Here is a 13,955-nt window from a genome sequence, read left to right on the forward strand (position 1 = left end):
TTGTCGTTCAATTTATTGCTTGATAATGAATTTATTGCGTAAGTTCCTCCACACTGCGTTGGGCATCAACATTGAAAGGCTTCGGTTACCGTCCAGCGATAAGTTTGCTGCCAGAGTTGACTAGTCTAACGGTCACTGAATCAATGCAGTTTCCGTCAGGGCCACATTATTGTCCTCCAAATATGCGTGATTCGTGTATTGCATTTAAAGATTTTCTCGAAAGAAGTAAGTATGGGCATTTCTTTTTTTTAAGCCTATATTTTTTGCACCGAGGTATTGCGAGGTACCGAAGTACCACCGGAAAAAGTACCCTTAAGAGTTCGGTTAAAGGGCATTTCTATCGCTCTTTATCGCTTTAGGCTGACTGGACAATTGAACTGTTTTCGGAACATCCAACAATTCTTAAGTCGGGCTCTTTTGAATTCGTACTATCGAAACGGACAGAATCCCAACTTGAAGAAATCTCTAGACTGTATGATAGCTCTCCTACCTATAGTTTAGCAAAAGCGGATACTTCCTATGAAGTTAAAGATTCTTACAGCAAATAGACATAGTCTCTATCAATCACCATGCTATCATCGCGATCCGCTACCGTGTCAGGTGTATTTTATCAACGCGAGTGACTCGACAATCGAAAATTCGATAAGACTCATTGCACAATAAAAGAGGTTTGAGTCTGTCATTCAGGATCACCTCGAGCTGCTGCAGTGTTCGACGATGGTATTTTGTAAAAAGATGACAAACTGTCGTCTCTTGGCCCTTGCACTGACGTGCCTCGTGGCCGCAGTGCGTGGATTAAGCTACGAAAACTATGCCGCATACAGGGTCGCCATCGCGACTAACGAGCAGTTGGCATTATTGCAAAGCTTAGAATCAGCTCACAATGGGGTATGGAACTTACGTGGTCGGACCGTCAACGGTGTTACAAGTTCATTTCTCATATTCGGTTTCCGCAGCTTACGTTCCTAGACTACCCGGGGCAAGTGAACAAAAGCGTGGAGGTTGTGATTGCTCCCAGCGATGCAAAACTTATGGTGGATCTCTTCAGAACGCACAAACTACAAGCTACGTTGCTGACGGATAACTTGCAAAAGTAAAACCTAGCAGTTGATGGTAAGATTTATGGCCCTTGTGATTGAACTGTGTTCACTTTATTCGCAGAATCATCGACCAAGAACGTCCGGCCCGCAGGAAAGACGAAGGCTTCGGTTGGGACGATTACTATCCGTTGCCAGAAATTTACGCGTGGATCGATCGCATGGTGCTGGAACATGCGTCGGTGTTGTCGGTCGAGTCGATCGGTAGGACGTATGAAAACAGAGACATGAAGGTCATTAAGCTCTCGTACGGATCGGGCAATCAGGGTATTTTCGTCGAAGCCAACATTCATGCCCGCGAGTGGATCACTTCGGCGACCGTAACGTGGATTTTAAACGAGCTGCTGACGTCAGAGGATCCTCGTGTACGCTATATAGCCGAAAATTACGACTGGTACATCGTTCCCGTGTCCAACCCAGATGGCTTCGAGTATACTCACACTACAGTAAGATGCAAAAAGGACATTGCCCACACGCTCGGACTAACAACTATGGCTTGCTTACAGGATCGTCTTTGGCGTAAAACGAGAACCCCGCACAACCTGCTTTGCTACGGCACGGATCCTAACCGAAACTTTAACTTTCAGTGGAACAGTGAGTAGGAAAATACTTTATCGGGATCACAGTGGCTTACCGCAAAATGTGGATTGCAGATGGAGGTACATCAACAACCCCGTGCTCGGACACATATTCCGGACCCAACCCGGAGTCGGAAGTGGAAGTTGCGAACCTGTCTAACTACATCCGATCGGTCGCCGGAAACATTAGGCTGTTCCTTTCGATTCACTCGCGGGGTCAGTTAATTTTGCTCCCATTCGGTTACAATGATGCCCCGCGCCCTTACAACTACCAGGATCTACTGCAGGTTGGCCGCCGTGCGTCGGTCGACATGTACAAGCTGTATAGCAAGCCCTACCGCGTTGGCACTACGGCCGATGTGTTGTGTATGTCCCGAATGGGGAACCCGAAAATGTAGCACCGCTCATAGACCAACTCTTGGCTGACAACGCTTTCCCGATGCAATTTCAGATATCGCTTCCGGCATTGCCGTTGACTGGGCCTTTGCTGCCGCAGGTATTCCACTGTCCTACACCTTCGAGCTGCGCGATCAAGGAGAATTCGGATTCATACTGCCCGCCGAACAGATTGTGCCCAACGCCGAGGAGCTACTGGAAGCATTTGTTGGTCTCATCGATGAGGCAAAGGTGCTGGGTTATATGTGATGGAAGTGACACCGCCTAGAAGACGCTACTTATCTGAAAGTAATAAAGACAATGGATGGTCTAATCTTATCGACAATTTGATATGTTCCTATTATTGCTTTGTTTTCCCTTCTTGAGGTTTGCAGTATTATGCATCATTATCGCTTATCATCCATCAGCAATCGTCTGGATGATAGAACATTAGCTACTGGCAGTTTATTTATAGAATCCGGTTCCTATTTTTAGGTTCTTGGAACCCATCCATATTCGCCCATACATTATGCTTCACGCAAGGATTGGTTAATAAAGAAGGTTAGTGAATGAATTCCGTAGGTATCGTCTCCCTAATGCCGATCCTTGTAATGCCAATCTTATGGAAATACCAATCCAGAGGGACGATATCTTATCAAAACGGTGGAATTTCCCGCACTACAACGACCTTATCAAATACCATCTTTTTACAAAATGGCAATTCATTTCTACGTCATAAAATCAGATTTAAGAGATTGGCAATAGTAAGATAGCGTGGGGCTCCTTTGGGCTCCTTTGTAAATACCGTTCAACATTATCATTTTGCAACTGTCATTCGTTCCCGATATGAACCGAACCTATAAAAGCAGAGTGGCTGATCTCTTTAAGAGCGAGATTGACTCAATCTTACGTTCAGTACCCGTGACGGACCATGTGGATTAAGCTCACTCTGTTGGCGCTGGCTGCGCTCGCTTGCGGCAGTTCCGCCGAGCAATCCCGGTTTGATAACTACCGTGTGTATGAAGTGTCGATCGATACGGATCGTCAGCTGCAGGCGTTGCAGCAGCTGGAACAGAACTCCGATGGCTACAGTTTCTGGGAGTCACCGGTGCAAACTAACATGCGCCTCAGCATGGTAGTGCCACCGCACAAGTTTGCCCATTTCGAAGAGCTGACCACCGCCCTGTCGCTGAAGACTCGCCTGCAGATTGAAGACTTTCAAAAGTAAGCCCGCATCGAAAGTGTTAACATGAGTCGGGTTCGAATTGAGGGATTTTTTTTACTTGAGAGCTTCACTTCCTATTCCGTAGAGTGATCGATAGTGAGCGCCCGATGCGTGACAGGCGCGCTACTTTGGACTGGACCGATTACTATACCGTCGAGGAGATCTACGCCTGGATGGACGGCATTACCGCCCAGTACCCTACCATTCTTAGTGGCACCGTGTTTGGCCGATCGTACGAAGGTCGCGATCTGAAGGCAATCAAGCTATCGCACAAGGCAGGTAATCCGGGTATCTTCATCGAAGCGAACATCCATGCGCGCGAGTGGATATCATCGGCCACGGCCACATGGTTGCTGAACCAGCTGCTCACCTCCACCAATGCCGCCGTGCAAGATCTGGCCCAGAACTACGATTGGTACTTCATCATGGTCGCCAACCCGGACGGGCTGGCCTACACCAAAACGACCGTAAGTGAGCGTAGCCTATCAGCTCCAGAGATGCCTTCATCGATTTGTCATCCCACTAGAACCGCCAATGGCGCAAAACACGTCAACCAGTGAACGACCTGTGTGTGGGGGCCGATCCTAACCGCAACTTTGACCACCAGTGGATGAGTAAGTCTATCGAGCGTCAAATTCCTTACGGAAACGGTTTTCCAGTAGACACTGTATACTTTCTCTCCAGACGGTGGCGCATCGTCCGTGCCCTGCTCCGATACCTTCGCTGGAACGGCACCGTTTTCGGAGCCCGAAACGCGAGCGATGGCTAACTACTACGCGACCATTGCCAGTCACATCAACATCCAATTTTCGTTCCACTCGTACGGCCAGTACCTGCTGACCCCGTTCGGATACAGTGGCGCTCCCCGGCCATCCAATGATGCCGATCTGCAAAGGATTGCCACCGTCACGGCTGCCGCTATTCAGGCCACTCACGGAACACGCTACACGTACGGCAACAGCGCTCAAGTGTTGTGTAAGTCTGCCTCTGAGATGCCTCACGCGCTGGTCAACTAACAACCTTTAATCCTTTGTCACCCTGCCAGACACGACATCCGGAAGCACCGTTGACTATTTCGTCGGCGTTCACGGGACGCGCCTGGGCTTCACGTTCGAGTTCCGCGACACCGGAGCCACCGGTTTTGTGCTGCCTGCGAACCAGATCATTCCGAACGGAGAAGAAACGCTGAACGGCATCATTGCCTTCGTCGCTGAAGCGAAGGTGCTCGGTTACGTTTAGATTTTTTTTTTATTGGGATTAGATGTCAATAAATCACTACATGCAGCACTTAACGCCGTCTCATCTCAGTTTCTTGCGGCTTGCGCCTTAAAGTGCCGTATGTACGATGCCAGCAGCTCGTCCATCTTGTAGCCCTGTTTCGTTTCAAGCAACAGCTTGGTAGCGCCCATCATGTTACCAAATTTTACGTGGAAGAACGTATTACCAGAGCTCCAGAAGTTGAGCTCACGGTAGCTGTAGCTGCCCAGCACCTCCTTCGTGTGGGGTTCGATCAGATGGAAACCTTGCCGATTGATGGCCACCAACACCGTGGCCGGTAGCTTCTGGTCCGTGGCCTGTTTGGCCACGAAAAAGGTCGACCCGAACATCGGGAACTGGTGGGCCAGTTTCAAGAACTCTAGCTTGGCCTCGCTCACCGTTATACCGCGGATCGCATCGATCTTCGCCACAATGTCGCGCTTCCAGTGATCAAGTTTCTGCAACCGTTCCGTGTCCTTGGGCACCAACGTAGGGAGCAGATCGTGGAACGATTTGTGCAGCTGCTTCACATCGTCCATCTCGTACTGGGCACAGAACCCATACGCTGCCAGGTCGACCGCTTGTTCCTTCGTGAGCTGGTAGTAACCCTGCAGCAGCTTCGGTAGCTCCTGGTGAAAGTGGAATATCTCGTCCGCATTCGGGTCTCGCCCAGGCACCACCCCAATCCAGAGCTTTCGCATGAAGAACATCTGGTACTCGCACTGGATGCGATCGTCGTTCGAACGCGACGGATGCGTCTCACGCATCCACTCCAACAGCTCGTACACGAAATCGAAAATGAAGTACTCCTCCGGCACGGAGAACACTTTGTCCATGACTTTGATGAACAAACTGAAACCCTCGCCCGACTTCAGCTCCAGCCGTCGCGTGATGGCTTGCATCAGATCCTTGGCCTTGGTGGACGACTCGATCTGGAACGCCTCGTCCGTGTCGTCCGGGAAGTACACCTTGTGGTAGATTTCCACCGTCCGGTAGCGGATCGCTTCGACCTCCACCACGTAAGGTGGGTAACGCCGCGGGCCTACCTTCATCGTTTTCTGCAGCCGCTGCAAGCAGTCCGCGGCGAGTGGGTGCTTGCGAGTGCGCAGAAACGTAAAAAGTTCCTTCTGGAGCCCGGTGCTCGGCAGCATCACGCCCGTTGCCAGCCACAGCAGATCCCAGCCACGCTCCTCGCTGATCTGTATCCGGTTTTCGGTGAGCTGTCGCATAATCTGACAGTACAGTTCATCGCGCAGCAGATCGTCGGCCTGAGCCGGTGCGAAAATTTTCCCCACATCCATCTGCTCGCGACTCTTCGGTAGATCGCCCATGTACTGGAAGACAGACACGAGACGAGACACTTCTAGGTATGCTTGATCGAAAAGGGGCCCTTCCTTCATACCTTCAAGATGAGAGTGAATAACGAAACGGCGGTGTCACACTTCGCACGGTCGTTCTGCAGGCGCTTCAGAAGTGGAGCCTTCATAGGGTCACGGGTGTGCTTCCAGAGATCTTCAACCGTTGACTTGCGCACACTGGCTATGCTGGTGGAAGAGGCAGCGATACTGCGGAAAAACAACGGTGACGGTTTACCAATCCCATGGAACATCTCGCTCGGCGGGACTTACGCAATTGGCGCGCGGAAGTATTCCGTAGCGTAACGCTGAAGAGTGTGCATCCGTTTACGCTGGATCGTGTTGTAGATGGGACCGGCGTGCTTCTTCACCTTGACTGCATTCTCCTTCTGGACGAAGATCAATAAAATATGTGATCATGCCCAGATGCCCAGTGCCGATGGTCCGTTCACTTACCTTGTAGCAATTCAGCACCGCACCCGATGGCGTCATGATGGTGGGCAAAATGTAGATCGACTCGGTCGGAAAGTACCCAGCGCGGCCGTTACACTCACCATAGGCCCAGGTGGAGTCTTCGGCCATAATCGACTCCCCGGTGAAGCCCTGCCGGAGCATTATCAGATCACCCTTCACCAGACTGAGCATCGTCTCGTCGGTCGTTTGCGGTTTGTACGGCTGCACAACGACGGCAAAAATGGTGCGCTTCTTCAGTTCGTCGATAATGTAGTTTACTAGCACGGCCAGTACCCGGGCATCGAATGTTTTGAACGTGAAGTCTTCTCCCTGGATGGTGCTCAGATACACGCTGCCAACGTCCGACTCGTCATCCTCTTCGAAGCCCATCTGGACGATCTCCGGGTAGGACAGCTCCACCAGCACCTGCTCCTGTTCGTCGACAAAGAAAACACCCGCCCAGTTCACCGCCACGATCACGTTCGCGGCCGACAGTGTCGGACCACCCGACTGGACCGCTTCGAAGAACCGCGAAAACATCATACCCCAGGTAATCTTCGCAAACAGCACAATGTCCTCCTTGGCCACGATCCGCTGCAGGTGTTCCTTCACACAGCGGCTCCGCTTGAACGCCGTTTCTACCAGCTGCGCCCAGCGTGGCGCGGTCTCCGGGCGGAGAACACTCTTCGGCAGAAAGTCTTTCAGCCGCTCCTGGAGCGTGTTTCCCTTCAGATCTTCCCCGTACTCGGCGTAGTACTGGAGGGCCGCCAGCATTGCCAGATCCTTGTCCGAGTTGCTCACCAGCTCGCCCAGGTTCAGGCCGCGCGTTATCTGCGCGTAGATCAGCTCGGTAGCGACCGCATCGGCGGCGGGATCGTGCCACGGTGCAAAGAGTTCCTTGCGGAAAAATATCTTCCACCCGGCCGTGCGTTCGCTCGAGCCTTGCTCCTTCGCGTACTGCTCGCAGTTCGAGATGGCGTCCATCAGGAACTCGCCGCCACTCTGCAGCGACAGTATCTTGTCGTGCAGCGTGACGAAGATCGAAAATCCAAACCGATCCTGCAGACCCACTAGGTTGGCGAGCCTCTCGCACAGCTCACCGGCCGTCGTGGCCGAATCCGTCTCGAGCGTGCGGCTCGTCCCGTCCATCAGTATCACCGAGACCGGGATGGGTCGCTTCGTTTTGGTGGCCTGCAGTTCCAGCAGGGACGGTGGCTGTCGGCGGGTACCGTTCGCCAGCGTCCGATCAAGCCGCTGCTCACAGTACGGGGCGTACAGTTCTGGGCCATCCCGGATGAACGATCGTAGGTACTTCTCGAAGCGCTCGGACGGGGGAAAGCACCCGACGCACAGCGACAGCAAGATCCAGCCCTTCGCATGGGACGTCGCCGTCGGATTGTTGGTGAGCTGTTTGCAAATCTGGCAGAAAATTTCGTCCCTCAGCTGCCGGTTGAGAATCCCGTGGCCGATGATGAAGTGCAGCTTGTCCAGGTTGTTCGTGCGGCTGTTGAGAAACTCCTGATAGTCGGTGATCTCCTCGGTGTTTTCCACGATCGACCGGAGCTCGCTGGGAATTTTGGACTTTTTCTTCATCGTTTTGTGTATCAGCTTGCGGTCGTGCTCGGACAGTGTTTCCTGGAACGCCTGAAAGTCCTTCGTCTTGGCGAAGTTGCGTCCCATCGTGGCGGTCACGCGCTGCATCACCGGTTTGTGGCGCGCTTCCTCACTCTCGTCCTCGTACTTGGCGTCCGCCATGTCGCCCATGAAACGTAGAATCGTAATCCACAGTGCCTGCCGGTGCAACGAAGGATTAGAGACGCGCGGGGTGGCCACCTGCGTCCAAAGCTCACCTGCGCCGATATGACGTCAGCCGAAATCGTGAGATCGAGCAGCGAGGACTTCAGCTTCCGCTTACTGAACTGATAGGACGCATTGTTCGCAAAGTAGGTGGCCGCAAACTTCGCAAAGTTGTAGTCCGATAGATCCTCCCGGAAGCTCTCGGCCTGCTGGAGAGCCCCGACTACGCCATCACTACCGGTCACCTCGAGTTCACCACTCTGTGAATGCAAAATACGATCAGCACTCGTTTAAAACGTGAAAAGGGAAATGTACTTAATGCTCTACGATAACAAACAGATGTGGAAACGAGACCTCGCGTTCCCCGCAATGATCCTTATCAGTAGTGGGGCAGGGGTAGTTGTGCAGCATTATGTTACAGGGTAGCATATCAACCGAAAAGCTTATCATTAGATTACTTATCGCACGGTTCATAGTGGTGAAGTGTGTGTCTGTATGTCTGGGGAGTGAATCATTGTGGCCCAATGCCAATACCTCCATATGCCTCCCTCCCTGGTGGTGGGTGTTACAATACTAGAGAAAGCGCAGAAAATGTGCAGCGGTGTGAACATGTGTGTCATCGGTGGTTGGTAAAATATACAAATGTGCTCTGACGGTTGTGTTGGTACTGGCAGTTTCTGTGTGCGTTTAATGTCCGGTGTTAGTGCTCTTGTTTCGATCCCGCCCCGATCCCTATCTAGCTTTACGGTATCTACAAATTTTTACAGTTTACGCTGAGCCAAGCAAGTGATATCACTAAATGGTATGCGGAAACGCGGTGCCACGGTTAATGGCCGCCTCATAAACCCCCCTACACATTACAATGCGAAGGTCTCTGTCTGCTTCGACGGTACGGGTGAGTTCACTCATTCGCGGGCGTCCTCGCTGATCAATCATCCGGAGTTCGGACCTGGATCGAACGAACCTCGGCCCGAACCCGATATCTTGACACCCGCAGGCAGGGAGTTGTCATGTCAGCACAGGAGAGCTTAGAGGCTGCCGCCGATAAGAAACCCGATATGAGACCCAAAACTCGGGCTTGTTACGCTAGTACCGGGATTCCTGCTCCAGACGTGGACCACACAGGACGGGATACGATCACTCATGATGTTAGTAAGATGTTACGTGTGCCTGTGGCTCAGTTCTCTGCCCTACCAACCTTCGCTACCTTTGTGTCCGAACTAAAACTTGTATGTACAAACTCGCTCATCGGTGAGTCGTATCCTTCGAGTGCGTGTGTGTGTTCGAGAAGCGTTTCGTTTAAAGTTTATTTACATAAATTTTCTTCTACTAAATATCGAAGCTGGTGTATGGTGTCTGATGTCCCTTTATTCCATCCGTTGCTCGGCCAATTTCGGGTTATGGTTCATTTGCACCTGTGTGTGTGGGGATGCGCGTGTGAGTTAGGTAGGTGTCTGTGTCCCTTGGGTGGTGTTGTTGGAAAGCGTACGGCCCGATATTGGGTTGAAAGTGAGATTAGCATCCTCGGAATCCCAGTGCGGTCGGCTGGTTAGAGTCTAGATGATTCGTAATAGTTAACGGGGCGTGAAAGCAGCTTGGTGGGTATGATTTTTTTGTTGCGACTCTTCTCTTCGAAGTACTGGCGCATCTTGCTTACGGCGGGCGCGGGTTTCCGCTTCGGTACCGGCTCTGGGCTCGTAGTACCTTCGAGAAACCCGAACACATCGTCCACGATCTGATTGTCGTCGTCCACGCTGATGCTAGCCCGTGTGGCTACCACCACGACCGGTGCCAAGGGGCGGCGTGACTCGGGTTCGGGTGCCAGCTCCCGATTCAGTTCGTCCACCCGCAACCAGTAGTTGTGCTCGGCGTCTTCCCGCCAACGCGGATTGCCCGACTGCTTGAACTGGTTTTCCTCCGTGCGCATCAGAATGAGAATCTCCGTCATGCGGCGCGCCTTGTACGTGATCTTGTCGCGCAAGTTCCGACGTGTCAGGTACCCCCGGCACTGGGCCTGCAGCTGCACGATCGCACCGCGCAATCTTCCGAAGGCGTACGTCTGTGTACGCGATTTGATCGCCGCCTGCAGACGCCGGAATCCGTTGCGCATCGTCAGATAGTTCGCCCGGTAGCCACGGGCTCGCCAATGCCGCTGGATCGTGATGGCGGCCTGGCGGTACCGGCGGATGTACCTAAACAGCAGCACTCGCCGGAAAGCCCGCTGGATCAGGACCACGTAGTGAAGGTACACCCGCGAGCGTTCCGATTCTAGCAGATGATCGTGGCTTTCCTTGAGGAATATCTTGGTCTTACCGAACTGATAGTCGTCCGGCACACTGGACCCGGGCAGCACCTTTACGCAGATGGCCTTTGCCGCTTGCACGCAATCCACCTTATGCGCTGGCCCGATGCCCTTGGCCAGGTGCCGGTACCGGTCCACAAACTCACGGTACGTGTGCCGGATGGCGTAGCCAGCCTTCCGTATCTTGGCCGTCTCCATCATGCCCGAGTATCGCAACTGGCGCACACACAGAGTCTTGTCAATAAGCTGCAAAGTATTAAGACCGATCAGTGGTTGGCGTTACAAGTCGGCTCGTTTTCTGGCGTACCTTCGGTTTCTTGACATCGTTCGGCTTTATGCAGCGAATAAAGTACGGGTGGCACGACGACAGGGTACGCATTAGGGCGTCGAGAGAGTTGCGGAACTGTAGCGACAACGTGACCGACCGCTTGCTCGTGTCGAGCGAGTCGTCCGAGCCGAATAGCGCCGTCAGGAACTCGTTGCTACTCTTCGTTACCAGCTCCTTCAGATCGGGACTGAAGGAATCGCGGTTTTTCTCCAGAAAACCGTCGACCCGATAGTACACTACGCCGGCAAAGTGTTGCACTCCAAAGGCAGGATCTTTGTCGTACTTCGGCTTGACGTACGCCGTTTTCGGTCCGTGCGTCGAGTGGAGCTTCGAGAGCATGGTCAAATCCGTCCCCTTCGGGAACCGTGTTTCCTCGTCGATCAGCGACATCAGGTTCAGGGACTTCATGCCGATCATGTCCAGTATGTCCTGGTTGTCGATGAACTCGATGTTGGTCCAGTTGATACCCTCTCGAGCGTACTCCGCTTGCTCCATCTAAAACGCAGGATTAGTTCGATATTCGTGTCTCTCTTTCTAGGACTCTCCCGTCTACTTACCTTAAAGATGTGCTTGACAAAAAACTGCTGCAAATTCTCGTTCGCGTAGTTAATGCACAGCTGCTCGAAGCTGTTCACTTCAAAGTGCTCGAATCCGAATATGTCCAGCACGCCGATAGAGTGAAATCGTCTCGTCGTCGACGGTTTGTAGATCGCCTTGTTGATTTTGTCCACGATCATGATGAACAGCTTGCCATAGATAGCCTTCACAAACGCGTCCCGTGCCTCGATCGCGTGATCTTTCGAGAGCTGCGATACAACCCGTTCGCCCTGTGCAATGATCGTCCTGCGGGTCAGGGCAGCCAACAGCTGCGCTTTGGAAACTCCCAGCAAAACGGCCACCCTGCCCACATTAAGCGTGTCGTTGATCTCTACCGCATCAATGTTCTGCACAACCGTCGCCTTGTACTTCACGTTGCCCATATGCAGTATCGCCGCCAGTAAGCCAAGAATCGAGTGGATTTCCTGCTCATCGAACGCCAGCACCTTCATGGCGGCACGAACGTCCGCAAACTCTTGCGCATCGTTTCGCCCATCACAGAGCAACGTTTGACCGCTCGTAAGATAATTGTACTTCGCAGGGTCCTCCAGATCGAAGCGCTTGCGCTCGTCCTTCGTCATGCCGGAGAGCATCGAGTAGAAGATGTGATAGTTCCGCTCTCCCCGATTCTGCCCCACGATGCGCGACTTCTCCAGCAGGTACTGCTCGATACGCGCACCACCGATGGCACCCTCGGCCGTAAAGTGCACATCAATGTACTTGCCAAACCGAGACGAGTTATCGTTCCGGACGGTTTTCGCGTTCCCGAACGCCTCGAGAATGGGATTCGATTCGATGATCTGCTGCTCGATCCACGAATGTTTCCCGCTGGCCGCGGCCAGATACTGCAGGATCAGCTTGGTGCTCTCGGTCTTACCTGCGCCGGACTCACCACTGATCACGATGCACTGATCGCGCTTCTCGCGCTTCATCTCCTGGTACGCACTGTCTCCGATGGCAAATATGTGCGGTGGCAGCTCCGTCAGCTTCTTTTCCCGGTACAGGTTGATCTCGTTGTTGGTGTAGATGGGCAAAATCTCGTACGGATTGATCGCCACAAGCATGCTTCCGGTGTAGGTCTAACGGAGATGGAAACGAACAGACCGATTAAGATGTAGTACTCGAATGACTGGAATGACCTACATAAATCAGCTTCTGACGATATCGAACGATGAGGTTACGCAGTATCGCGTACTCCTGCAGGTCACCGAGCGTTATCATATCGTGGACCGTTCGCTGTGACGTCACGTGCATCGGTTTGATTATCTGAAACCGGAGAACAAGACCTCAGGTCGGCATCAGAGCGTGTGAAGATAGCGGGCAGACCAAAACTAGCTACGTACCTCACCATCCTTGACCCAAAACTCTTCCCCATCGTCGTTGATGACCAGCGTTCGGCCATCGTGCGTACGCAACACCCGTCCGGCATACGGCAGTTCGAACTCGTCCTTCTTTTTCGGCTGCAGCCACACCAACTCGCCCTGTTACAACGTTTCGAAATTTCTGGGTTAGAACTGGAGCCCGTGTGCTTTCGTCGGGTTTGTTCCCGAGAACCATAATCGTGTGCTAATCTAATCGATTTTCAAATCCTGACGGGATGGCTATATGATTATCACTGTAAAGGCTACATTCATCATTGTTTGATTCATGGATTCGTTCGATGCTGGCAAAACATATGCCAAACACAGAGCTAAAGCACATGCGGGAAGTACCCGTGCCATTTTAAGTACAATAATCTAACCTAATACATCACCAGTTATCGGCCTTCTGCCAAACTTTGCCAGATAAACCGAAACATGTAGCGTGTTCTGGATTTTCGATATCAGTTTCGTTGTTTTAGCTCCCCTCTCGCTTATCCGACTGAGCAGGAATTTGTCACAAAATACGGAAATATTGATTCGGGGAGCCACGAGTCGATAACGGGTCCCTTTATAGAAGAGGAACGCATAAAGATAAAACTGACCAAGCGTTCTAAACACCATTAACTGATCGCGATCTGCCAAGGCCTTTTCGGTATCCAATAATTTCAATGCCTACTAGGCTACCGCCACTCAGCTTACACATCAGAATTCTGGATCGCCACATAGTGTCCATTGAAGTTCGCACTTATCGTGCGCCATCGCAACCACTACGTCCTATCTCTGACCGAACAGCACTTCGGTTCGATGTTCGATGACTCGTCATCAACACCCCCGCGACTTGGACGCCACCCTTCCCGTCGCATGACGAGGCGGAACATGACACGTTTAACGCTGTGTCTCCGCCAACGCACACCGTTGTCGCGCAGCACCTGCTTGCTTATCCCTTTGGCGACGCTTATCAACGACTAATACGATCGGAATTTAGCTTCTAACACTGCGTGCTTACCAGCTCCTCCCTCGGTTCCATCTTGGCTGCCAGCAATCCTTTAGCAGACACGCGTTTAGATGGTCATCGAGCTCTTACTTCCGCTCAGAAGCAGATGACAACGTCAGCAAATTTCTGCTAGTTTTGGTGTCGAAGATAATCGGACCCGGAGATCGGAGCACTGTACACGCCAACCAATGCACCAAAACAGAAAAATCTCGCGAACCGAACTGCACCGACACAAT

The 13,955-nt window shown here is 52.3% G+C and overlaps 2 protein-coding genes across 2 annotated transcripts; one reads left to right on the plus strand and one right to left on the minus strand.

Moving 5' to 3' along the window:
- The first annotated feature begins 883 nt into the window (after positions 1-883).
- LOC128270886 (zinc carboxypeptidase A 1-like) lies at positions 884-4,514 on the plus strand. Its single transcript, XM_053008312.1, has 11 exons — positions 884-888; positions 1,162-1,543; positions 1,604-1,691; positions 1,751-2,041; positions 2,127-2,316; positions 2,796-2,814; positions 2,994-3,274; positions 3,361-3,742; positions 3,802-3,889; positions 3,960-4,250; positions 4,321-4,514. The coding sequence occupies exons 1-11, from the start codon at positions 884-886 to the stop codon at positions 4,512-4,514; spliced, it is 2,211 nt and encodes a 736-aa protein (XP_052864272.1).
- Positions 4,515-4,579: 65 nt separating this feature from the next.
- Positions 4,580-13,752, minus strand: LOC128274370 (myosin-VIIa-like). Its single transcript, XM_053012545.1, has 11 exons — positions 13,732-13,752; positions 12,708-12,845; positions 12,508-12,630; positions 11,325-12,443; positions 10,747-11,262; positions 9,795-10,685; positions 8,191-8,397; positions 6,344-8,131; positions 6,161-6,276; positions 5,935-6,097; positions 4,580-5,866 (listed from the first exon to the last, which is right to left on the minus strand). Exons 1-11 carry the CDS (start codon positions 13,750-13,752, stop codon positions 4,580-4,582), a joined length of 6,369 nt encoding a protein of 2,122 aa, XP_052868505.1.
- Between the last annotated feature and the right edge of the window lie 203 nt (positions 13,753-13,955).

Source organism: Anopheles cruzii, chromosome 3, assembly GCF_943734635.1.
Source record: "Anopheles cruzii chromosome 3, idAnoCruzAS_RS32_06, whole genome shotgun sequence".
Lineage (NCBI taxonomy): Eukaryota > Metazoa > Arthropoda > Insecta > Diptera > Culicidae > Anopheles > Anopheles cruzii.